Source organism: Narcine bancroftii, chromosome 5 (genome assembly GCF_036971445.1).
Source record: "Narcine bancroftii isolate sNarBan1 chromosome 5, sNarBan1.hap1, whole genome shotgun sequence".
Lineage (NCBI taxonomy): Eukaryota > Metazoa > Chordata > Chondrichthyes > Torpediniformes > Narcinidae > Narcine > Narcine bancroftii.
Window position 1 is genome coordinate 146,189,537 of NC_091473.1, and position 26,786 is coordinate 146,216,322.

A 26,786-nucleotide genomic window follows, 5' to 3' on the forward strand; every position below is an offset into this window, starting at 1 on the left:
ATGAAATGAGTGCTCTTAATTGGTTTGGGAGCGGCAACGATACAGATCACCACACGCTTTTTAATAAAAACAAGGAGCTTGGAGGGAAAATATGGTTGTTGTACCAAGGGGAAAGAAATGGAATGAAGTTCATTTCAGTATTTTGTCCCCGCACTTTGGTGAGTTGCACAGTGAAAACTGCGATTGACAGATTGCCTTCCGGCAGTTCGAAGTGGAGAGTTATTTCCCACAGCCGTGGTTCTTCCCCATTGATCTGCAAGGCTGCCTGTTCAGTGGCACCGGCAGAATTTCAAAACTCGTTGCCCCAGTCAGTTTCTCGATGAAGCACGGGTGGAACGCAGGGCTCTGTGCGCCGCGGCTCTCTGCAGCTACCGACTTCTGCATATCAAACGGCGCTGCAAGTGGGACCCCTCCCTCATGGTGCTGGTGACCCGGCTTTAATCCTGACCGCTGGCACTGTCTGTTTGGAGTTTGCACCTTCTCCCTGCAACCGCATGGGTTCCTCCTCCAGGGGGGGCTCCGGTTTCCTCCTGCGTCTCAAAGTCGTGCTGGATGGTGGGTTGATTGGCCTTTCTAAATTATCTCCGCTGTGTGGACGAGTGACAGAATCTCAAGATTTGATTTAAAGATTAATTATTTCCATGCACAAAATGTGTTACATTTTGCTTGCCTTAAAGGCACCCGGCACCCCCACCAATAAGAGAAAGAGAAGCAAAAGGGAGTCCCTTCAGAGACACTGAGTGTCTGTGGATTAATCTCCAGCGCTTTCTCCAGTCTGTTCCAACGGTGCATCTGAGCTTTTGGGTCCAAATTCCCGATACGATCAGGAAGATGCCAGTGCCCAGAATCCCCTTCGGGAGCCCTTCATGGATCCTGGTCACAATGCCTGGTAGTCACGAACTTGTCCCCAGCACCCCAAGGCCTGCATGGGCCCATCAGCTGCCGAGCCTCTCACTGCTCTGCGGTCACCTTCCCTGAGGGGTCCTCTCCCAGGCCATTCCTCCTCAGCAGGGGCGGGTGTTCACCTGCTTTGGTGCCTTGGTGGGAACATGGGGAGAATAAAATGGGATTGATGAAGGATTGGTGCAACTTGATGCTTTCTACTACTGCTGGTATCATCCTGCATTGCTCTGTTCGGTTCAGACAATGAGCTGAACAAGAACATAAGAAAATAGAAACAAAAATTGGCCATGGTTCCCCTCAAGACTGCTCAGAGTATATTTCCTCATGTCTGGAATAGGTACTGTTAAGAGCCCAGAGGACCCCAAAACCCAGCAGCAATAGATATTCACCAAGACAAATGGTTACTTCAAGAAAAGTTGCTTTTAATTATCTTTAAACATGAAAATGTTAACTTATCTCTATTGACTTACTTAACCTAACTTAACCCCCTTCTAATTGTAAGTGGATGTGTATGTAATGTGTGTGTAAGTTCAGAAAAATTCTTTGGTTCACAGTGCAATTTTACTTCTCATTCCTCCAAGTTAACTGGCTGCAAGCATTTCTTATACTGTGCACAGCATTTAACATTCATAAAGTTCACCAGGCTTTGATTCTTGAAAGGTAAATGGTTATCGCTCAGGAAGGTTCTTGTCGGATTTCAGAGAGAGATTTGTTGTTCCAGGACATCCACAACTGATGTACTTCCATCAGCCACTCCAGTGTCTTGCTGATGAAACTTACCCCTTCAAGGTTCTCCAGATGATAACCTCTTTCTTTCAGGTCACCCACAGAGTTCCTTTTGGTTTTCCTTATTCTAAGTGAAACATTAGACAGCCATTCCTCTTGCATGAACCACAATGGCTTTGACCAGGCCGTATACCAAATATAGGGCTTCCCATAAGCTTGCCAGCTTGTCCTGTTCCAGTCCCAGCTGCTGTCTGCTGGCTGTAACACTGTACAAGTGATCTCTGTGCATGTGTCTCTCTCACTCTGTGAGAAAAAGCCCATTTGACTCTTTCTGCTTGCAAAACCACATGACTCTCTTACAACAGCAAAACTCTCCTCCAGACAATGTACGGCTTTAACAAGTCTTTCATCTGTTGCCATTTTGTAAACAACAATCCATTAGTGAAGTCTCTTAAACACTCTTTAAAGCTCTTGCAAAAGGTCTAAGGCCCCGATATGTCTAGCATTAGCAGAACTCCAGTATTTCAAATAAGATCTGTTTTAAAGTGTTTGTATATGACCTACTCTAACAAACCTTTCCCAATTTTTCTCCCAAAGACATCTATATACATTCTGTCACAGTACATCCTGCAGTAAGAAACGGTTGGACAGATGAGGCTTGTAATTCTTGGAGAAACACAAATGCTGCCGAGGCTTGAATCTTAAGCTAACAAATAATTGCCAGAGGGACTCAGAAGTTATTTGTTTCTATTGAAGTTTGTCCATGCAGGAAGAATTTTAACATAGAATAGTAAGCACAGGAACAGGCCCTTCAGCCCATGTGACTGTGCTCAACATCATGTCCAAACCAAACAAAATCTCTTCCGTCTGCATCTGATAGATCTCCCTCAGTCTCTTTCATCTTCCTTCAACCTCCCACCCCTCCCTCCCACCTCATCTCGAATGCCTGACCTCCAGTGTGTGGCGTCTTTGCCCTATCAGTGCCTCTGACAATTTTATAAACCTTGCTCAGATCTCCCCTCAGCCTCCGACACTCCAGAGAAAACAACCTCAGTTTGTCCAAACTCTCCCCATAAAGCACACCCTCTAAACTAGACAGCTTCCTCATAACAGATGCTGTGATGCAGTAGAAACGCTGGAGGAACTCAACCGGTTGGGCCCCTGTCTCACCCCTCCCACCGTGTGCTCCACACTCTGGCCTCTCCGCAGACTTCCCTCCATTCTGACCAAGAGTTTAACTGCGAAACATCGACCATTCTTTTTCTCCCACGGATACTGCTTGACCCCCCCCCCTCCACCGAGTTCCTCCAGCAGACTTTGGATTCCAGTCTACAGTCTCCTTGGTTTTTTTTATGGCCATGGAAAAAAGATATTTGATACACATATGGGGATGAAAAGTTATGGGGGGGGGGATAAAAGAATGCAGAGTTGAGGTAATAATTAGATGAGCTACAATCTTACTGATTGGCAGTGTAAGCTCAAGGCTACCTCCTGCTATGAATTCTTCTTTCTTTGGCTTGGCTTCGCGGACGAAGATTTATGGAGGGGGTAAAAGTCCACGTCAGCTGCAGGCTCGTTTGTGGCTGACAAGTCCGATGCGGGACAGGCAGACACAGTTGCAGTGGCTGCAGGGGAAAATTGGTTGGTTGGGGTTGGGTGTTGGGTTTTTCCTCCTTTGCCTTTTGTCAGTGAGGTGGGCTCTGCGGTCTTCTTCAAAGGAGGTTGCTGCCCGCCAAACTGTGAGGCGCCAAGATGCACGGTTTGAGGCGATATCAGCCCACTGCCGGTGGTCAATGTGGCAGGCACCAAGAGATTTCTTTAGGCAGTCCTTGTACCTTTTCTTTGGTGCACCTCTGTCACAGTGGCCAGTGGAGAGCTCGCTATATAACACGATCTTGGGAAGGCGATGGTCCTCCATTCTGGAGACGTGACCCATCCAGCGCAGCTGGATCTTCAGCAGCGTGGACTCGATGCTGTCGACCTCTGCCATCTCGAGTACTTCGACGTTAGGGATGAAAGCGCTCCAATGGATGTTGAGGATGGAGCGGAGACAATGCTGGTGGAAGCGTTCTAGGAGCCGTAGGTGATGCCGGTAGAGGACCCATGATTCGGAGCCGAACAGGAGTGTGGGTATGACAACGGCTCTGTATACGCTTATCTTTGTGAGGTTTTTCAGTTGGTTGTTTTTCCAGACTCTTTTGTGTAGTCTTCCAAAGGTGCTATTTGCCTTGGCGAGTCTGTTGTCTATCTCATTGTCGATCCTTGCATCTGATGAAATGGTGCAGCCGAGATAGGTAAACTGGTTGACCGTTTTGAGTTTTGTGTGCCCGATGGAGATATGGGGGGGCTGGTAGTCATGGTGGGGAGCTGGCTGATGGAGGACCTCAGTTTTCTTCAGGCTGACTTCCAGGCCAAACATTTTGGCAGTTTCCGCAAAACAGGACGTCAAGCGCTGAAGAGCTGGCTCTGAATGGGCAACTAAAGCGGCATCGTCTGCAAAGAGTAGTTCACGGACAAGTTTCTCTTGTGTCTTGGTGTGAGTTTGCAGGCGCCTCAGATTGAAGAGACTGCCATCCGTGCGGTACCGGATGTAAACAGCGTCTTCATTGTTGGGGTCTTTCATGGCTTGGTTCAGCATCATGCTGAAGAAGATTGAATTCATATGTTTATATAAAGCCACACAGCATGGAAACAGGCCCTCCTACCCTTCGAGTCCATGCTGACCACTCATTTTACATTGAACCCGATTGATTCTCCCTTTATTCCCCTCGACGCCCTCCCCCTCCTGATTCTACCCATTCACCCCTAGGCACTGTCGATTGAACCTGAAAAAAAGTCCCACCTTTGGGATGCGGGAAGCAACTGGAGCCACTGGAGGGGGAGGGAAACCCGCGCGGTCAGTGGGTGAACGAGCGAACTCCACACAAACATGGTGTGGAACAGGGTGAGGGAACCTGTGAGGCAATGGCTCCACCAACCATGTGACTTTGTTACCCAGTGCTGGGCCTCGCCTGCAAAGGGAGAAGATAATGAAAGGAAAGCCTTCCACAGAACATTGAACATGCAACAGTGCATCACGGGAACAGCCCCATAAAGTCTGTGTCAAACATAACTCCAAAATTAAAGTAAATCTCTGCTGTCTAGGTGCCTTTCCATTACTGGTATTTTTATGTGTTTACCTATAAGCCTCTTGAATGCTATGATTCTTTCTGCTTCCTCCATTGGCATGTCCATTCCAGGCACCCACCTCTCTGTGTGGGAAAGAAACGAACACTCAACATCTCCTTCAAACTTTGCTCCTCTCACTTTACTTGACATTTTTATCTGTTGGCTCGCAAAACTTTATAAACTACTGTCAGGTCTCACCTTAGCCTATGTCACTGCCGAGTTTGCATACCCTCCCCTTTTACGCACCAGTCCCGGTGACATCTTGGATTTACTCAGCAGGTCAAACTGTGTCCTTTACGTAGTAAAGGTACAGAACCGATGTTTCTGGCTTGAGCCCTTTATCAAAGTATGAGAAAATGCTAGCAGGTGTCTGAACAAAAGAGTGGGCTGGGGGAAAGGGGATGATAGGTGGAGAAAGGAGGGAGGGGATAACAGCAATGAGGGGGCGGAGGGATGGCTAGGTGGGTGAAGGAGGGGGTGGAGAGGTGAAGGATGGGGTGGGTGGGTGAAGAACTGGAAGGACAGGAAAGGGGGAAGGGAAAGAAAAGTCGAACAGGTTTAATAGAAAGCAGTAAAGTTGATGTTTATGCCGTCTGGCTGGAGAGGGCCCAGATGGACAATGAGGTAGTCAGGGTTGGATGGTCCATAAGGCCATGGACAGACATGTGACTCAGAATTGAAAATGATAGGCTTCTGGGAGGTCTCTATCACTGGTGCAGATGGAGCGAAAGTACTTAGCAAAGCGATCTCCCAATTCTACATCCGATATAGAATGGCTTTCTCTACATTGGAGATACTGGTTGCAGATTGGCAGATCACTTCTCTGAGCACCTCTGCTGTTTTCATCATAACAAAGACCTCCCAGTAGCCTATCATTTCAATTCTGAGTCCCATGTCTGTCCATGGCCTATTGGACCATCCCACCCTGACCACCTGCAGATTGGAGGAACAGCTCCTTGTTTTCCGTCTGGGGCCCTCTCCAGCCAGGTGGCACTAACAAAAACTTTACTGCTCATCTTTTCTTTCCCCTCCCCTTTTCCAGTTTTTCCAGTTCTCCCCCTTCCCTTCCCCCTCCACCCACCCAGCCATTCCCTTCTCACTGCTGTCCCCTCCCTCCCTTCTCCACCTACCATCTCCTGCCTTTGCCATCCTCCCTTCCCCTCCCATCCTCTTGATTGGCGGCCCACCAATATTCTTTCATACCTTGATGAAGGGCTCAAGCCCGAAACGTCAGTGATGTATTTTTACCTTTGCTACATTGTTTAAAGAGATTGGAAGTGTTCTGACCATCGGTTGAGGATGGAGATCTTGTCGCTGAGGAGGACTTTGCCGTCTGAGCTGCGCAGCGGGCTTTGGGCTTGGGGTGAGGGGCCGTACACAGCCTTTAGAGCCTCGTAGAAACCCCTGAAGTCGCCAATGTCCGCGCTGAGCTGGGTTCGTTTGGCGAGGCTAGTCCACCACTCATTTTGGATCTCCCGGAGTTTGCGCTGAAGATGGCTGCATGCGCGACGGAAGGCTTGTTTCTTCTCTGGACAGGACGGCTTTGTAAGGTGAGCCTGGTGGGCAGCTCGCTTCTTTGCCAGCAGCTCCTGGATTTCCTGGCTGTTTTCGTCAAACCAGTCCTTGTTTTTCCTGGAGGAGAAGCCCAGTACCTCTTCAGTGGATTGCAGTATGGTAGTCTTCAACTGATCCCAGAGGGTTTCAGGGGACGGGTCCGTGAGGCGGATTGCATCGTCGAGCTTTGCTTTGAGGTTTGCCTGGAAGTTTCTTCTCGCTTCGTCTGACTGCAGGTTTCCAACATTGAACCTCTTTCTGGGGGCTTTATTGTTCCTGGGCTTTGGTTTGAAGTGAAGGTTGAGCTTGCAGCGAACCAGCCGGTGGTCAGTGTGGCATTCCGCGCTAGGCATGACCCTGGTGTGGAGCACATCTCGTTTGTCACTTTCTCGCACCAGGATGTAGTCCAGGAGGTGCCAGTGTTTGGATCGGGGATGCATCCAGGTGGTCTTAAGGCTGTCCCTCTGCTGAAAAAGGGTGTTTGTAATGACAAGCCGCTGTTCTGCGCAGAGCTCCAACAGGACGCGCCCATTGTCGTTGCACTTGCCGACGCCATGCTTGCCCAGGATTCCTGGCCAGGTTTCTGAGTCTTTGCCGACACGAGCGTTGAAGTCGCTCAGGATGACAACCTTGTCGGCTGTAGGGGTCAGAACACTTCCAATCTCTTTTCAGTGCCAACCGCTCAGTCCAAGATTCCGCCCTGCTCCAGCTCCCTCAACAGCCCCTAAGGCTAGAGCTGGATGAGGTTCCCACCCTGGATGAGACATATAAGGCAATCGAACAACTGAAAAGTGGCAAAGCAGCAGGTATGGATGGAATCCCCCCAGAAGTCTGGAAGGCTGGCGGCAAAACTCTGCATGCCAAACTGCATGAGTTTTTCAAGCTTTGTTGGGACCAAGGTAAACTGCCTCAGGATCTTCGTGATGCCACCATCATCACCCTGTACAAAAACAAAGGCGAGAAATCAGACTGCTCAAACTACAGGGGAATCACGTTGCTCTCCATTGCAGGCAAAATCTTCGCTAGGATTCTACTAAATAGAATAATACCTAGTGTCGCCGAGAATATTCTCCCAGAATCACAGTGCGGCTTTCGCGCAAACAGAGGAACTACTGACATGGTCTTTGCCCTCAGACAGCTCCAAGAAAAATGCAGAGAACAAAACAAAGAACTCTACATCACCTTTGTTGACCTCACCAAAGCCTTCGACACCGTGAGCAGGAAAGGGCTTTGGCAAATACTAGAGCGCATCGGATGTCCCCCAAAGTTCCTCAACATGATTATCCAACTGCACGAAAACCAACAAGGTCGGGTCAGATACAGCAATGAGCTCTCTGAACCCTTCTCCATTAACAATGGCGTGAAGCAAGGCTGTGTTCTGGCACCAACCCTCTTTTCAATCTTCTTCAGCATGATGCTGAACCAAGCCATGAAAGACCCCAACAATGAAGACGCTGTTTACATCCGGTACCGCACGGATGGCAGTCTCTTCAATCTGAGGCGCCTGCAAGCTCACACCAAGACACAAGAGAAACTTGTGCGTGAACTACTCTTTGCAGACGATGCCGCTTTAGTTGCCCATTCAGAGCCAGCTCTTCAGCGCTTGACGTCCTGCTTTGCGGAAACTGCCAAAATGTTTGGCCTGGAAGTCAGCCTGAAGAAAACTGAGGTCCTCCATCAACCAGCTCCCCACCATGATTACCAGCCCCCCCACATCTCCATCGGGCACACAAAACTCAAAACGGTCAACCAGTTTACCTATCTCGGCTGCACCATTTCATCAGATGCAAGGATCGACAATGAGATAGACAACAGACTCGCCAAGGCAAATAGCGCCTTTGGAAGACTACACAAAAGAGTCTGGAAAAACAACCAACTGAAAAACCTCACAAAGATAAGCGTATACAGAGCCGTTGTCATACCCACACTCCTGTTCGGCTCCGAATCATGGGTCCTCTACCGTCACCACCTACGGCTCCTAGAACGCTTCCACCAGCGTTGTCTCCGCTCCATCCTCAACATCCATTGGAGCGCTTACATCCCTAACGTCGAAGTACTCGAGATGGCAGAGGTCGACAGCATTGAGTCCACGCTGCTGAAGTTCCAGCTGCGCTGGATGGGTCACGTCTCCAGAATGGAGGACCATCGCCTTCCCAAGATCATGTTATATGGCGAGCTCTCCACTGGCCACCGTGACAGAGGTGCACCAAAGAAAAGGTACAAGGACTGCCTAAAGAAATCTCTTGGTGCCTGCCACATTGACCACCGGCAGTGGGCTGATATCGCCTCAAACCGTGCATCTTGGCGCCTCACAGTTTGGCGGGCAGCAACCTCCTTTGAAGAAGACCGCAGAGCCTACCTCACTGACAAAAGGCAAAGGAGGAAAAACCCAACACCCAACCCCAACCAACCAATTTTCCCCTGCAACCGCTGCAATCGTGTCTGCCTGTCCTGCATCGGACTTGTCAGCCACAAACGAGCCTGCAGCTGACGTGGACTTTTTACCCCCTCCATAAATCTTCGTCCGCGAAGCCAAGCCAAAGAAAAGATTGTTTAACCAGCTGACTTTATCCAGCTTTTTGTGTTTTGACTTGGGTGTCTGCAGATTTTCACGATTTACATTTGACATCCTGGACTTAATCTTCTGCACCTTTTCCAAAGCTTCCACATCCTCGGATGACCAGGTTTGCACGCAAGACTCCCAGTTCAGCCGACCCAAAGATTTTACAGCTGCAACATGATTTCCTCACTCTTACATTTAATACCTCAACCATTGGATGCCGAAACCTTTTTTACCACTCTTCAAGATCGATTTATAATTTTTAAACATTTATTTTTAAAATTTGGACATACAGCATGGTAAAAGGCCCTTCTGGCCCATGAGCCCATGCCGCCCAAATACACCCAACTGACCTGTAACCTTTGTACATTTTTGGAGGGTGGGAAGAAACCGGAGCACCCGCAGGAAACCCACGCAGACACGAGGAGAACGTACAAACACTTTACAAATGGTGCCAGATTCGAATGTGGGTCAGTGGCGCTGTAAGAGTGTTATGCTAAACATTGCACTAACCAATGTTTATCATCTGACTGTAAAATACACCCGGATGAGAAATCATTTCTCTGGACTAGCTATTCTCAATGGGGGCTGTATGGGGTCCACAGCACATTTAAGGGGGAGTGCGGACTGAATTTATGATTTTTTAAAAATGTGTTTCATGTAGTTGGCAGGAGAGAAGGTCAGAAGAAACCAACTAAACTTGACTGCTTCACAGGGAAGGGGGCCAATATATCTTGAGCAGAGTCCCAAGGGGGCTGTAGCCACAAATAAAGTTTGAGAATGGCTGTTCTGGACCACAGAGCACACAATGCAAAGGGTAAAGCCTTGAGGTTTTGATTTGTGGTTGATTTTGAGCCTGTCCCTTTAAGAGAAATTATTGTTCGTAGTGTTACCATAGTGACTATATAACCATATACAGCACAGAACAGGCCAGTTTGGCCCTACTGGTCCATGTCAGAACAAATCCCCACCCTCCTAGTCCCACTGACCAGCACCTGGTCCATACCCCTCCAATCCTCTCCCCTCCATGTAATTATCCAGTCTTTCCTTAAATGTAAATAACGTCCTTGCTTCAACCACCTCCGCCTGAAGCTTCTTCCACATCCCAACCACCCTTTGCGTGAAGAAATTTCCCCTCATGTTCCCCTTATAATTTTCCACCTTCAATCTCAAACCATGGCCTCTGGTTTGAATATCCCCCACTCTTAATTGAAAAAGCCCATCCACGTTGACTCTCTGTCCCTTTTAAAATCTTGAAAACCTCCATCAAATCCCCCCTCAATCTTCTACGCTCCAGAGAAAAAAGCCCCAGGCTGCTCAACCTTTCTCTGTAACTCAAACCCTGACATCCTGTCAACATTCTCGTGAACCTTCTCTGCACTCTCTCTATTTTGTTTATATCTTTCCTATAATTTGGTGACCAAAACTGTACACAATACTCCAAATTTGGCCTCACCAATGCCTTGTACAATTTCATCATAACCTCCCTACTCTTGAATTCAATACTCCAATTTATGAAGGCCAACATTCCAAATGCCTTCTTCACCACACCATCTACCTGAGTATCAGCCTTGAGGATACTATTTACCATCACTCCTAAATCCCTTTGTTGCTCTGTACTCCTCAATTGTCTACCATTCAATGTATATGACCTATTTAGATTTGCCTTTCCAAAATGCAACACTTCACACTTATCCGTATTAAATTCCATCAGCCATTTCTCAGCCCACTCCTCTAGCTTTCCTATATCTCTTTTTAATCTACGGTAATCTTCCTCATTGTCCACAACACCACCAATCTTTGTATCATCCGCAAACTTGCTTATCCAATTCTCCACCCCTACTTCCAGATCGTTAATATATATAACAAACAATAGTGGACCGAGGACCGATCCCTGAGGAACTCCACTAGTCACTGGCCTACAATTGGACAAACAATTTTCTACCACTACTCTCTGACACCTCCCATCCAACCATTGCTGAATCCATTTCACTACCTCCTTATTTATACCTAATGCCTCCACCTTTTTTCCTAACCTCCTGTGGGGAACTTTGTCAAAAGCTTTACTAAAGTCTAAATAGACAACATCCACAGCCTTCCCTTCATCAACCTTTTTTGTAACCCCCTCGAAAAACTCAATCAGGTTTGTCAAGCATGATCTACCCCTGACAAAACCATGCTAATTACTCCCTATCAATCCTTGTACCTCCAAATATTTGTAAATGCCATCCCTCAGAACACTTTCCATCAACTTACCCACCACAGACGTCAGACTCCCAGGTCTGACAAAATTATTGTTTGTAGTGTTGCCATAGTAACTATGATGTCATATGTCGTAATACCTGAGTGGAGCGAGAGCTGGCATCTCATTCTTCGACAAATCACGACCGAGACGTGAGCTCAAGATACTTTTCTTTGAATTCGTCTTAACTCTCAATGCCAAGTTATGCAAAATGTTTATCAGCGAATTAAAGTTACTTAAAGCTGCAAGATACAAAGTTTGGTTTATTGGATTAACAAGATAATAATTTGGAATATCGTCATTTACGTTTCCTTGAAGATGGCACGTTTTGAAATTGGGAAATGGTAGAACTTGGAAAGTGTCATCTAGTCAAGTCAAGTTTATTGTCATCTGGTAGGACAAGTACAACCTGATGAAATATCATTTTCCACTCGTATATACAGACAATTGTTACGAGCCCAAAGGACCCCAAAACCCAGCAGCAATAGACATTCACCAAGACAAATAGTTTTTAAAACAAAAGTTATTTTTAATCAACTTTAAACATGAAAACAGAATCAAACCTTAACTTATCTCTTTACTTAACTTACCCAAATTAACCCCCTTCTAATTCTAAGCGCACGTGCTTGTAGTGTGTGTGTAAATTTAAGAAAAGTTCTTTGGTTCACAGTTCAATCTCACTTCTCCTTCTTCCAAGTTCTCTGGATGCAGGCAATTCCTATACTGTGCACAGAATTTAACATGTATAAAGTTCACCAGACTTTGATGCTCAAAAGGTAAATGTTTACCACTCAGGAAGGCTCTTGTAGGGTTTGCAGAGAGAGATTTGTTGTTCCAGGATTTCCTCAACTGAGGTGCCACCATTAGTCACCTCAATGTCTCGCCGATGAAACTTGCCCCATCAGGGTTTTCCAGATGATAACCTCTTTCTTTCAGGCTACCACAGAGTTCCTTTCTGTTCCACTTATTCCAAGAGAAACATCAGACAGATAGCACTTCCAGCCATTCTATTGCCAACCAGCTCTTCCTGGCTTGTTTCAGCCTTGACTGTTTGGCCTCTTGTCAGTGTCACACACACTAACTGAGAGGGCTTGTTTTCTTTCCCCCTCTCACTGAACTGCCAGGAAGCCCATGTGACTTTCTCACTTGCAAAAACCCCCACCTTCTTCAGCAAACAACAGTTCTTCTCCTTAGTCAAGATGTTGTCTTAGATAAACAAAACCCAGGAGTGACCTTTCTGTGAGCACTTTGGAGAAAGGTTCTTGTAGCCAGTTTGACCCCTCCAAAACAATGGTCTTTCAATTAGCACCTACTTGTGAAATGTGCATCACATTTTCCAGAGATCCTGCAATGGTATTGAATATGAATTGTTCAGTCTTTCAAATAAGATCTGTTTTAAAATGTGCATGTATGTAACCCACTAATCTTACCAAAATCCTCCCAATATTATAATCCATTATACAATACACAGCACATAATAATCACATCTATACATAAGATATAAAATAAATGTGCAAATATTTCAGAATAATTTACTCACTTCATTTATGAGACCCAAGGTTACAGAATTGTTTTTCTTTTATTTCTACAGCAGTCGGAGCTCTTGGGAAACAATGTTCAACAGGAATGTGGAAGGTCTCACGCCACAGGAGCTGCGGTGCTGCCAGAGATTGGTGCAGCTTTGCAAGGATTGCCTGATCCTGGTTTACCGATACGCAGCCGATTTCAAGGGCTCCCTCCCCGGATTTGTTCACGAATGTGACGACCACAGGTGAGACGCCCTTGACTCTCCTCTCCCTCCCTTTGGATCGTTGTGTGATCCCCTGGCACTGGATGTGGCTAACGGGGGCGTGGAAGAGTGCCACTGCGAAGCTTTGGAAAGGTTACAGAAGAGATTTACCAGGATGCTACCCGGATTAGTGGGTAGGAGCTACTGTATATACTGGTGTAAAAGTCTATACCTTGTAAAAGTCGAGACCCCCCCTTTTTTGTCCCAAAATCTGGTATTCTCCATACATATAAAAGTCAAAGCAACAGCCCCCCACCCTGCATTTTTGGCCCCGGCCACCCTCTCCCAGAGATCCCGACACTTTGACCATGGATTTACTGCCAGTCCCGACCATCTGCCTACCCATCAGTGGTACTGACGACTTGACAGCGGAATACCTGGATGAGTGGGCAAAGGTCTGGCAGATGGAGTACAATGTTAGTAAGTGTGAGGTGATCCACTTTGGCAAGAAAAATAAAAGAGCTGAATATTATTTAAAGGGTGAAAAACTACAGCATGGTGTTGTGCAGAGGGGCTTGGGAGGGCTTGTGCATGAATCGCAAAAAGTTAGGTTGCAGGTGCAGCAGGTTATTAAGAAGGCAAATGGAATGTTGGCCTTCATCGCTAGAGGAATTGAATTCAGAAGTAGGGAGGTAATGTTGTAACTGTATAAGGTACTGGTGAGACCGCACCTGGAGTACTGTGTCCAGTTCTGGTCTCCATATTTGAGGAAGTATATACTAGCTTTGGAGACGGACCAGAGGAGGTTTACTAGGTTGATCCTTGGGATGAAGGAGTTGACTTGTGATGAAAGATTAAATCGTCTAGGATTGTATTCGCTCGAGTTCAGAAGAATGAGAGGAGATCTTATAGAAACATATAGGATTATGAAGGGTATGGATAGGATTGATGTAGGAAGGTTTTTTGAGCTGGCCGGGGAAACTAAAACGAGAGGACACAGTCTCAAGATTCGGGGGAGTAGATTTAGGACAGAGATGAGGAAAAATAGTTTTTCCCAGAGAGTAGTGAATGTTTGGAATTCTCTAACCAGGGAAGTGGTTGAGGCTGCCTCATTAAACATATTTAAAATTCGGTTAGATATATTTTTACATGATAGAGGAATTAGGGGATATGGGGAAAAGGCATGTAGGTGGAGTTAGGTCATAAATTAGATCAGCCATGATCGTATTGAATGGCGGAGCAGGCTCGATGGACCATTTTTGGCCTACTCCTGTTCCTACTTCCTATGTTCCTATGTTACCACTCAGTCCCGACTGTCTACCCACCCATCTGAGCTCCAGGCACCTCAAACGATGCAGGTACTTACCGCGGTGAAAAGTAGTATCCATGTAATAGTTGAGCCCATAAATTTAACATTAAATAAACATCCGATAAACTTGATTTTGACATGAGTATATACGATATAAGGAGAGGTTTGACAAACTTGGGATCGTCAGAGACAGAGGGAAGAACTGAGAAAAGTTAATAAAATGGTGAGAGGCACAGATAAGGTGGACAGTCAGAAGCTTCTTCCCAGGGTGGAAGTTTCAGAGCGGAGAGGAGCACAGTTTAAAGGAAGTATGTGGGAAAAAAGCTTTTCACGGAGAGTGGTGAGTGCGTGGAAGGGGCTCCCAGTAGCAGCAGTGGAAACGCATTTAAGTAGTGTTTAAGATACCTCCTTTAGGAATATGTTAGGATAAAGGAATACGTATCATTTGCTGGCAAAAAATGATTTAGTTCAATGTTGCCAGCCTGGAACCAAATCCAGGAAATAAGCAATGGGCCAGGCAGTGTCTGTGGAGAGAGAATTGGAACTGAATTCTAATTTGGCTGCCTGCAGATTTCATTATCTTTGTTGGTCCTGATTGGGGGATGCCAAGTTTGCAAACAGGTAAGTACCTGCATCGTTTGAGGTGCCTAGAGCTCAGATGGGTGGGTAGGCAGTCGGGACCGGGTGGTAAGTCCGCTGTCAACAAATGGACAATGACCAATGCAGATTATACTCATAGGAGCTCTTCAGCATGGAAGCAGGTCGTTTGGCCCAACTCATCCAAGCTTACTTGAACTGGTCCCATTTGCCTGCATTAAACCATTCCTATCCATATATCTCTTAAACAATGCATTTGTTCTGATCTCCTCTGGAAGATCATTCCACAAACAAGCCATACTCTGGAAAATATTACCTCTATTAGATATTTCCCCTCTTTCCTTAAAGCTATGCCCACTAACATGGTGGGAATAGAACATTATAGAACATTACAGCACAGAACAGATTCTTCAGCCTACGAAGTTGTGCCAACCAATAGAAGCCTCATCAGCAAACTGAACCTTTCCTATCTCACACCCTTAACCCTCTATTTTCTTTGTATTTATATTCCTGACTAAGAAAATTTTAAATGCCCCTTTTGTTCCAGCTTCCACCACCATCCCTGGCAATGCATTCCAAATGAAGGCCACTCTCTGTATAAAAAGACTACACCTGTCGTCGCCCCTAAACTTTCCTCCCCTTACTTTGTGCAGATGTCCTCTGGTAATTGCTACTCTCATCCCTGGAAGAAAGTGCTGGCTGTCCACCCTATCTAAGCCGCACATAATCTTGTAGACTTCTATCAAGTCACCTTTCATCCTTCTTCTGTTAATCTTGCCTGATAAAACATGTTCACCAATCCAGGCATTATCCTCACAAATCTCTTCTGCACCCTCTCCATAGCCACACTCTTCCAGAATTGAGGCAACCAGATTGAACACAATATTCAAAGTGTGGTCTAACCCAATGGTTCTCAACCTTTTTCTTTCCACTCACATCCTACTTTAAATAATCCCTACGCCATCGATGCTCTGTGATTAATAAGGGATTACTTAAGATGGGATATGGGTGGAAAAAAAATGTTTGAAAACCACTGTTTTAATTGTCCCTAATTGACTCGTTATGTGCACAGTTTCAGAACTCCAAAGGAAATGGCCCACTGACAATTTTTCTCAAGCAAAATATTTCAGTAACCATTGATCTAGAGCAGTGATTCTCAACCTTCCCTTTCCATTCATATCCCACCGTAAGAAATCCCTTACTTAAAGTAGTATGTGAGTGGAAAGGAAAAGGTTGAGAACCACTGGTCTAACCAGAGATTTGTAGCGCTGCAACATTATCTCATGAATCTTGAACTTAGTCCCCTGACTAATGAAGCCCAGCATACCTTAAGCCTTCTTAATTACCCTATCCATCTGCATGGCAACCTTGAGAGAGCTATGGATTTTAACACCAAGGTCCCTCTGTTCTTCCACACTGTTAAGTATCCTGCCATTAACCATGTACTCTGACGTCGTTTAACCTACCAAAATGCATCACCTCAGACTTATCCAGATTGAACTCCATCTGCCTCTTTTCCACCCAACTCTGCATCCTGCCTATAACCTATGGCAACCTTCTCCACTACCCACCACTCCTCCATTCTTTGTGTCATCTTTAAACTTACTGACCCATTCTTTCATTTCGCCCAGGTCATTTATAAAAAAAGCATAAAGAGCAGGGTTCCCAGATGGATTTCTGCAAAACTTCCACTCGTCATTGACCTCCAGGCAGAATTTGTTCCATCTACTACACTTGTAGCTGGCTGAACCGCACCAAACAATGAACCGGTTCACGGAGGCTTGAGTCGGCAAGAACAGGAAGCCCTGAAGTACCGGGCTTGCTGCCAATTGTCAGAGATGACATCGTATCCGGGCCAAGCGTCACGAAAGCCGTCGGGAGTGAGGGCGCTTTAAAAATGCACTTCAGAGGCAGTTAATTTTACTCAACTACGATGACTGGAGAGTTTAATTCATCCCTAAACATCTACGCACTCTGCTTTCTGCAGGCAAACCAAATCTGAATTCACACAACCAAGGTTCCTTGGATCCCATATCTCATGACTTTCTGAATGAGGACCTTACAAAACCATACACACCTACGCCCTAGACAAAAGTTGAAGAATTTTGTGTGTTACATTCTAAATGTGTTATGACGTGGCAATAATGGAACCTTTACCCTCATCAATTTCTTTTGTTACTTCCTCAGAAAACTCAATTAGGCTTGTGAGGCACGACCTTCCCTTCACAAAGCCAAGGTGACCATCCCTGAGGAGACTACTTCTCTGCATGCCCATAAACCCTGTTCTTAAGAATCCTTTCCAACAGTTTGCCCAACACTGATACGACTCACTGATCGATAATTCCCAAGATTCTCCCTGTTAGCTTTTCCTTTAAAGGACGCGACACCAGCTTTTGACTTCCCTACCATTGAAAAAAATGACTGTGACCATTCACCATATCAGGATTTTAAATACCGTTATTTGTAGACCCCTCAGTCTCTTACACTCCAGGGAAACAAACACCACTTCCTGTGCATTTTCTCCATGGAAATGAAGCCTTCCATCCCAAAGAGACATGATGCTCCAATTCTTGAAGTCAGTGCCCCGACTGATAAAGGCAACCATCCAAATTCATTCTTCATCTCACCACCTACATGTACCGCCACTTTAGCGAATGATGTAGTTTGTACCCTTTGGTCTCTTGGTTCCACGACAGATTCCAGGGGTCCACCATTTAATGTGCAAGTTCAGCAGTGGGACCTGCTGAGTTCCTCCGACGTGTTTGTGTTTTTAATGATTATCACAGTTCTACAGACTTCTGTCTGCTCTGGATTTTACCTGCCAATATGCAATACTTGTCACTAGGCCTGAGTTGAATTCCATCTACTGATCCTGAGGCTACTTTTTAAGTTGCTCTCTTAGATAACCTCCTTTACTGTCAACTCTGCCTTTTGGTGTCATCTGTAAACTTTCTAACTATGCTAACTACATTTTCATCCAAATCATTTATATTTGAGATAGACCAAAGGGCCTGTTTAAGACCACAAATGAAGGAGCAGAATTAGGCCATCGAATCTGCTCCCCCATTCAAATCATGGCCGATGTATTTTTCCTCTCAACCCTGTTTGCCTGCCTTCTTCCCATAACCTTTGACACCTTTGTTTCTGTGCATTATGACACTGTGACCACTTTTAGATCTTGCAGGAACAACCCCAGCATCACCAGTGAGTCTACACTATTGTACCCAGTCCAGGAATCATTCTTGTAAAACTCCTCTGCACCCACCCACCCTTCTCCTTCTGAATTCTGGCAAGAACAGTCCCAAATTGATTCAATCTCTCCTCATAGGCTAACCCCCTCATCTCTGGAATTAACCTGGTGAACCTCCTCTGCACCACCTCCAAAGCCAGTAAATCCCTCCTCGAGGACGGAGACCAGAACTGCATGCAGTTCGCCAGATGTGGCCTCACCAGTACCTTGTACAGTTGCGGCATAACCTCCCTGCTACTAAATTCAATCCCTTTGGCAATGAAGGCCAGCATTCCATTTGCCTTCTTGATTGCCTGCTGCACCTGCAAACCAACCTTTTGCGATTCGTGCACAACTCACCTTCCCCCCCCCCCCCCGGTTCTTTTGCAGAGCAGCCTGCTGCAACCACTTTCCATTTAAATAATAATCTGATCTTCCATTTTTCCTTCCAGAATCGATAACCTCACATTTACCAATATTGTTCCCAATCTGCCAACCCCTTGCCCACTCACTTAACCTATCGATATCTCTCTTCAGACTCTCCGTATCCTCCGCACAATTTGCTTTTCCACTCAATTTGGCGTCATCAGGAAATTTAGAATTTGTTTGCATACTAATTAAACCAATTGTTCTTGGGTTATTTTATTCCAGAATGAATTCCCACAATAACTGCAGGAGCCGAGATAACATATATCAGGGAATTTGATAAACACTTGAAGAGGAAACTAGTTAAAGATGGGGAAGATGAGATGGGCGTTAGTATACATTGGTGAGGGATTAACATTGACACAGGTGCATTGTAACTAACTACCTTTATCAAATATTCATGACAATATCAGTTCAACTTCACTTCTGATTCACACCACTGCAAATTGTTCTGAGTGATGGGGAATTGAGATAACAATGAAAGCATAATTTGCCCCAGAGATTTGCATCATTTATTGATTGAAGTTATAAATATCAGGAGTAATATTTTACAGAGAGCTCAAATCATCGTCTTTCATATTAGTTCAGGGTAGTGGGAGCTACTTTCAGATCAACCCAAAGTGAAGCCACTGTTGAATCGTGAGAGATGTGGTTGGCAACCTGTGCACCACAAGCAATACAGCATAGGGACAGGCCTTTCAGTCCACAATGTAAGCAATGAACATATCAGATTAGATTAGATTCTATTTATTTTCAGGTAATTTCACACAATTTTGTAATATTACATCAAGTTGCCTTTAGTCTGCCATAAAGCAGACAAAGATTCACCATTTGTATTGCCCAGCGCCCTGTCCAGTCAGAGAAAGAGAAGCAAAAGAGAATCCCCTCAGTCATGGATTCTCAGCCTCTGCAGCTGTACAGACTCCAGTTCAGTTCAAACCATCGGCAACCCGAGCCCAGATACAAACCTCCATCACGATGAGGAAGCCTTCGGCGCCGAGGGCCCTACGGGAAATCCTCCTTGCCCTTAGCATCCTCTTGAAGCCCGGTCCCGATGCCTGGTTCTCATGGGCCAGCCTCCAGCAGCCCGGAGCCGAGCGCGAGTTCTTCGACCTCCGAGTCGGCAGCAGGCCGCCGCCTGTGTGGGTTCCACGCCCGCAAGTCAACGCCAGGGTGCCGCCTGGACGTGACCTTCGGCCGCAGAGCCCCTCACTGGACTATCACTGCTTCTCTTTCTCAACGGGGTGTTTTCCCCGTTTCAAGTGCCCTGTGCCAGTCCGCTGCTCCCCCAGAGTCTGCAACCCCTCGAGGCCTGCTGATGCATACAGGCACCGCTATCTTGGCCACAGACCCCCCGTGGTGGCATGATTTTAAATAATACATTATTGGCTACTTTAACAGGTTGTTTAAAGCCTGTCCGGAGCTGTTGGCAGTAGGACTGAGTGTTAGGACCTAGATAGGCCACCCACGTGACCCAATGACCTACTAATCCCATACGTGAGCTCCCAGAGGAAACCCATGCAGACACAGGAGAATGTACAAACTCCTTACAGGTAGTACCAGATTCACACTCGGTTCAGCCTGTAACAACGTTGCTCCCCCTACCATAACATTCAAAAGCCATTTGGACAGATATCTGGACAATTGTGACCAGTGCAGAATTCTGACTTGGTTGGCCTGGAACAGTTGGGCCAAAGGGCCTGGCCTATGCTGTGTGACTATAATTTTTCAGCTTGATGACATCTTCCCTGTAGCATGGTCACAAGAACTACACCCAATAGTCTATGCATGGTCTTACCACTATCTTGTAACTGTGGTAAGGGAGGTGTGTGTTGTCCTCAGGTTGCCCAGGAACATTTAATCCCTTGAGTCTGCTCTACCATCAGTGAACATAGAGCACTACAATGCAGTACAGGCCCTTCGGCCCTCGATGTTATGCTGATTTGTACATTTCCTCCAAAAAATGTACCCCATAACCCTATACTTTTCTTCTATCATGTGCCTGTCTTCTTTGGCTTGGCTTCGCGGACGAAGATTTATGGAGGGGGTAAAAAGTCCACGTCAGCTGCAGGCTCGTTTGTGGCTGACAAGTCCGATGCGGGACAGGCAGACACGATTGCAGCGGTTGCAAGGGAAAATTGGTTGGTTGGGGTTGGGTGTTGGGTTTTTCCTCCTTTGCCTTTTGTCAGTGAGGTGGGCTCTGCGGTCTTCTTCAAAGGAGGTTGCTGCCCGCCAAACTGTGAGGCGCCAAGATGCACGGTTTGAGGCGTTATCAGCCCACTGGCGGTGGTCAATGTGGCAGGCACCAAGAGATTTCTCTAGGCATTCCTTGTACCTTTTCTTTGGTGCACCTCTGTCACGGTGGCCAGTGGAGAGCTCGCCATATAACACGATCTTGGGAAGGCGATGGTCCTCCATTCTGGAGACGTGACCCATCCAGCGCAGCTGGATCTTCAGCAGCGTGGACTCGATGCTGTCGACCTCTGCCATCTCGAGTACTTCGACGTTAGGGGTGTAAGCGCTCCAATGGATGTTGAGGATGGAGCGGAGACAACGCTGGTGGAAGCGTTCTAGGAGCCGTAGGTGGTGCCGGTAGAGGACCCATGATTCGGAGCCGAACAGGAGTGTGGGTATGACAACGGCTCTGTATACGCTTATCTTTGTGAGGTTTTTCAGTTGGTTGTTTTTCCAGACTCTTTTGTGTAGTCTTCCAAAGGCGCTATTTGCCTTGGCGAGTCTGTTGTCTATCTCATTGTCGATCCTTGCATCTGATGAAATGGTGCAGCCGAGATAGGTAAACTGGTTGACCGTTTTGAGTTTTGTGTGCCCGATGGAGATGTGGGGGGGCTGGTAGTCATGGTGGGGAGCTGGCTGATGGAGGACCTCAGTTTTCTTCAGGCTGACTTCCTGTCTAAAAGCCTCTTAAATGCCCCTAATGTTTCAGCCTCCACCACCATCCCAGGAAAGGCATTCCAGGCACCACAACTCTCTGCAAAAGAAAAATTACCCCTGATGTCTCCCTTGAACTTCCTTCCCTTCACTTTGTATCTATGTCCTCTGATGTTTGTTGTTCCTTTCCTGGGCACAAGGCACTGGTTCTCCACCCTATCTTTGCCTCTCATAATCTTGTCAGCCTCTATCAAGTCTCCTCTCATCCTTCTACATTCCAAAGAGAAAAATCCACGCTCTGCTAACCTGCCTTATTTTCCAATCCAGGCAAAATCCTGGTGAGTCTCCTCTGCTCCCTCTTCCACATCCTTCCTATAATGAGGTGACCAGAACTTGAACACAATACTCTAAGTGTGGTCTCACCAGAGATTTGCAACATGACCTCTTGAATCTTGAACTGAATTCCCTGACTTATGAAGCCCAGCATGCCAAAGTTCCTGAGATTTAGCTTCAGGTCTACTGCACGCCCGTGCCCCTTAACCCTCGACTCTCCAACAGACCAGTCTTGGCTTGGAACATTTACCATGATTCTGCTCTCTCGGATAGAAAACCATCCAATGAGAGAGTTCTTTGCTTCCGCCTCACTCAGTCTGGTGTGGGGATGGGGTCTGTCTGCATGTGCCACTGAACCTTGTGTCTGTCTCTCTGTTTCCAGGTCGTTGACAACCTCAGGATTCCAGCTGGCCACGAAAGCTCTGCCGCCAGCATTCAGCCGGAATTCCGTAGGCTTGCCTCGATCCCGAAGCCTCCACACTGGAAGACTCAGCCAGCGTTGATCGGCTGAGGGAGGTGGGGGGGGGAGAGGGGAGGGGAGGGGGTGGGGGACCCCGTCAAACCTCCTGGGTTTGGGTGGGGTAGCTGAAGGCACTCCCCTTCCTGCAGTGACCCACAACCGGGACTGGCAATAGGGTGGTGGACTATTCAGGTCACTAACGGATCACCATCACCTCAGCACTGCTCCCGCACAATCTCAAAATGTGGTGGGAGAGATGGTCTGGATACCAGGTGTTTTAGTTTGAAGGAAATCCCTAGAGATATCAAAAGAATGTTATTTAAAACCCACGCTGCTAATTGCTGCATTGGAGTTGTATTGAGATTACTCCCAAGTAACCCTTGCATTCCAGTTGACACTGGGGTGTGCGACCCCATGACCTTTCCATTTGGAACACATGGTCATCCCTAATGAAGAGAGGGGATTGGTGGTCCGCCACAGTGTCAACAACATTCACGTGTCTGGAGTCACATATCAGCCCTGCAGGGAAAAAGATGGCCATTTATGAACCCATATACATTTTACAACAATCTCTTTCTTTGGTGGCCAAACTACTTGGACGAGCTTTTCTTTATGTATCATTCCAGATTCCTGACTGGCTTTAAATTTCATAGCTGCTGTGGCAGGCACGATTTAAATCCTGTTCACTGGATTGCTGGACAAAGCCCTTGAATTCAAGATCTCAATGATCACAAAATTTGTTTTCCTTTGTTTGTCAGAAAGGCTATACAGAGAGGGGTCATCATCCAGCACCACTGTCAAGACAGGAGAAAGGAACAGATGAGAGCGCCTTCACCATTGCGTGGATCCCTTCATTGTTGCCCCCTCCTATGCCTTTATAACCTCTGTAGCCAGTCCAGCAGCGACACTGAGCTCGAGGGGGTCTGATCCATGGCTTCCAACCTCCACCCCAATACGATCAAGAAGTCGTCAGTGTCCGAGGCCTTTTGGGAGCCCATGAGCTGGTCTCCAGCACACCACAGGCCTAACATAACATAACATAACATAACAATTACAGCACGGAGACAGGCCATTAGGCCCTTCTAGTCCGCACCGAACCAAACACCCCTTTTTAGTCCATAACCCTCCATCTTCTGGTGTGAGTCCTTCTGTCTCCCAGCCCCTCGCTGGTCTGTTGCCGAGGCCTCCTGCCCTGTGGGGTCCTGTCCCATGCTCTCCTTCTCGGCGGGAGTTATTCTACTGTGTGGTGCCCCGCACTAGTCCACTGCTCTACTGGTACCCACACCCCTGCGGATATGGGCTGCTGGGTGTGAGCGCCACCATCACGGGCATGGCCTCTGTGAGTTGTTGACATTAAAAATAAATGCCCAAGTCCTGTTCTAGTCCAACCAATTAATTGCCTCCACCCTTCACTGACCTGAAGAGAATAAGCTATTGTCCCTAACACAGATTGACCTGGCTAGGTGTGAGAGTCATGAGGTGGTGAGGGTCAGAGGGAAGGAGTTTTATGACCAGCAAGATATATCAAGAGGTTTGCCTGCCAATCGTGCTAACTTCCATTCAGCACACTGAGAACAGCAGGTCCTGGGGTTCAAGGGATGGCTCTAGCCAGCAGTGCCCACATTCAGTTTTTAAAAAATTTAGACGTACATCACAGTAACCGGCCATTTCGGCCCACATGTCCGTGCCACCCAATTTCTTCTTCTTCTTTGGCTTGGCTTCGCGGACGAAGATTTATGGAGGGGTATGTCCACATCAGCTGCAGGCTCGTTGGTGATTGACGTCCAATGCAAGGGTTACGGTTGCAGCGGTTGCAAGGGAAAATTGGTGGGTTGGGGTTGGGTGTTGGGTTTTTCCTCGTTTGTCTTTTGTCAGTGAGGTGGGCTCTGCGGTCTTCTTCAAAGGAGGTTGCTGCCCGCCGAACTGTGAGGCGCCAAGATGCACGGTTGGAGGCGAGATCGGCCCACTGGCGGTGGTCAATGTGGCAGGCAGCAAGAGCTTTCTTAAAGCAGTCAATTTACATCTGCTGAGCAAGTGAAAGAAAGAGGCCATTTAGCCCACCAATCTTCGGGTTCCCACTGCCTATAACCCAACAACGTCGATGAATGTATCAGAAAAGGATGTCTACTTTGTAGAAATGCCGTGTCCTCAGAGAGAGGCAGCAATAAGGCCTGTGATAAATAAGAGAGATGTTTGCCATTCCATGTCTTGACAAATCTGTGCAGAATGACAAATGCGCTGGAGGGGGTTACATCGGACCCAGTGTCCTCCTACTCCAAGGACCCCTTATCTCCAAGGAGAAGGAAAACATGGATTTGCCATCTTCAGATACGCTCCAGTGAAGCAGTCATTGGTGTTACGGTAAAGGCCCATGAGCCCAGGCTGCCCAATTACACCTGATTGACTGACAATCCCGGGACTTTTTGTATGGAGGAAGGAAACCGGAGTCGCCGGGGAATATCTACACAGACACAAGGAGAACGTACAAACTCCTTACAGAATCAAACCCTGTTTCCGATTGCTGGCGCTGTAACAGCGTTCTGCTAATGGCTACGCTAAGCATGCCATGCCCTGAACTAACCTCTATACTAACCATGCTGCCCAATGCAGTACTTTACTCACACAATCCCCTTCTGCCAGGCCTAACCTTCCCATTTTTAAAGCAAAGGCGGAGTGTTCTGGAAACACTCAGCGAGTCAGGCAGTATCTGGGGAGAGAGATAATGGTTCAGGTCGAAGGTCTTTCAGGAGACGGAGATTGAGCACCCCAGTGGTTGAGATGTAAAAATATTATGTCACTGTCAGGATAAAAAAAATACCAATGTTTGGTGATAAAAGTTCAATAAAAGCGTTTACAGATACTGGTGTCAAGTGCAATATACAACAGTGCTGGAGAAACTCAGCAGGTCATGCAGCATCCAGGGGAAGTAAAGGGTGACCAGTGTTTCAGGCCTGGGCCCTTGGTCAAGTATAAGCAAAACAGGCAGGTGTCTGAATAAGAAGGAAGCAGCGAGGGAGGAAGGAAGGGGGAGAGGAGGAGCACAGGCTGACAGGTAAGAGGTGATGGGCAGACACAGATGGAAGGGTAGGAGAGAAAAAAAGTGGTTCCCTTGTGTCAGTTTCTTTCCCTGCCCCTCTCTTTCTGCCAATTGCAGTCCCTCTTTCTATCAGCAAGCTACCCTCCACCACCTCTCCTTTTTTTCCTCTCTGGAGGTGCTGACTACTTCGAGCTACTACCTAGAGCTGCCTTGTTCCTGCTGGGGCTGAGGGTAGCTCTGAGGGCAAATGCCTATTCAATTCCCATTGATGTGGAGTAGAGCAGGCCGACATCTTCGGACAACACGCAGCACAGGCCATTTTGCCCATCACCATGATGTCCAATCAAAATTAATCCCGTCTGCCTGCTCGTGGGGCCATGTTCCAATTCCCTACTTGTCCAAGTGAACGCCTACCTCTTTCACCACCTCACTGACAGTCTGTTCCAGACAGAAAAAAAACTTGCACATCTTTACATTTCCCCCTTTCACCTTAATTTTTTTTGCTGCATTGTGACTGCCCTCTGACCTTTGATATTTCCACCCTGGGAAGGAGATTCTGACCATCTACCCTTTTTTTTTAAGACATACAGCATGGTAACAAGCCCTTCCGGCTCATCCCAGTTACAAGTGATTGACCCATGACCCCAAGATATTTTGAAGGGTGGGAGGAAACTGGAAAGCCCGGAAGAAACCCACGCAGGACACGAGGAGAACATAGAAACTGCTTTCAGATGGTGCTGGATTCGCACCCCGGGGCGCTGGTGTTGAAACAGTTTTGTTCCAACCCCTACGCTAAATCTGAGATGCTTCTATCGATGCCCCTCAGTTTCTTCCTTTCCAGAGTAAGTTGTCCAAACTCTCTGTCCAGCTGGAACTCTCTAATCCAGGATTTAACCACTTCAAGTCAATTTTCTTGCCATCTCTTTTCCCGAGAAACAGTGTTTTTTGGTCCTCAGGGCAAAACATGCAGACGCACAGCCAGACACGCCACACCAACAGACAAACTTCTGCCCCTCTCCCAAGACAAACTTCTGCCCCCTCTCCCAAGACAAACTTCTGCCCCCTCTCCCAAGACAAACTTCTGCCCCCTCTCCGAAGACAAACTTCTGCCCCCTCTCCGAAGACCCATGCTCCTCTTGTAGTGTGGTTGCATGAAATGGAGAAGCAAGCAGAAGCAGATCATTTGGTCTTCCTGTCCAAGTGAGGTCTGATATTCACTGTCTGGTGTCAGGTTCCACCAATCCACATACGCTGACAGGACGTTTTAGTTCTTAATTGCCCAAAATCCTCGAGTTTTTTTTTCGAGCTGATCTAAGAAGGAGAGAGATATTTCTACAGCAGCTTTTCACTGCTACAGGGATTCATATGAGAGCCAAAAAAAAATGTGTAGATGTTTATAAGTGTAGATGGGTACCTCCTTACAGGAATACTTTGGAGAGGGTGCAGAGGGACTTAACAGGGTGATGCCTGGATTGGAGAAGATGTCACATGAAGCAAGGAAGGCTGAGAGATGACTTACTAGAGGTATATAAGATTATGAGAGGCAAAGATAGGGTGGACAGCCTGCACCTCTTTCCCAGACTAGGGCATCTGTACAAAGTGAGTGTTGTGGGTGGCTGGAATG

General features: G+C 46.9%; 1 protein-coding gene across 5 annotated transcripts in view; it reads left to right on the forward strand.

Moving 5' to 3' along the window:
* ttll7 (tubulin tyrosine ligase-like family, member 7) overlaps positions 1 to 25,122 on the forward strand; it is a 272,031-nt gene extending 246,909 nt beyond the window's left edge. For 4 of the 5 annotated variants that reach the window (XM_069939351.1, XM_069939350.1, XM_069939353.1 and 1 more), the window contains 3 exons: positions 12,745 to 12,924; positions 22,048 to 22,181; positions 22,884 to 25,121. In XM_069939351.1, the coding sequence (XP_069795452.1) occupies positions 12,745 to 12,924; positions 22,048 to 22,168 (301 nt within the window). In that variant the 3' untranslated portion in view covers positions 22,169 to 22,181; positions 22,884 to 25,121. Of the gene's footprint in view, positions 1 to 12,744; positions 12,925 to 22,047; positions 22,182 to 22,883 lie in introns of all 5 variants that reach the window. The other variant, XM_069939355.1, reaches the window with a different exon arrangement.
* Positions 25,123 to 26,786: the final 1,664 nt, after the last annotated feature.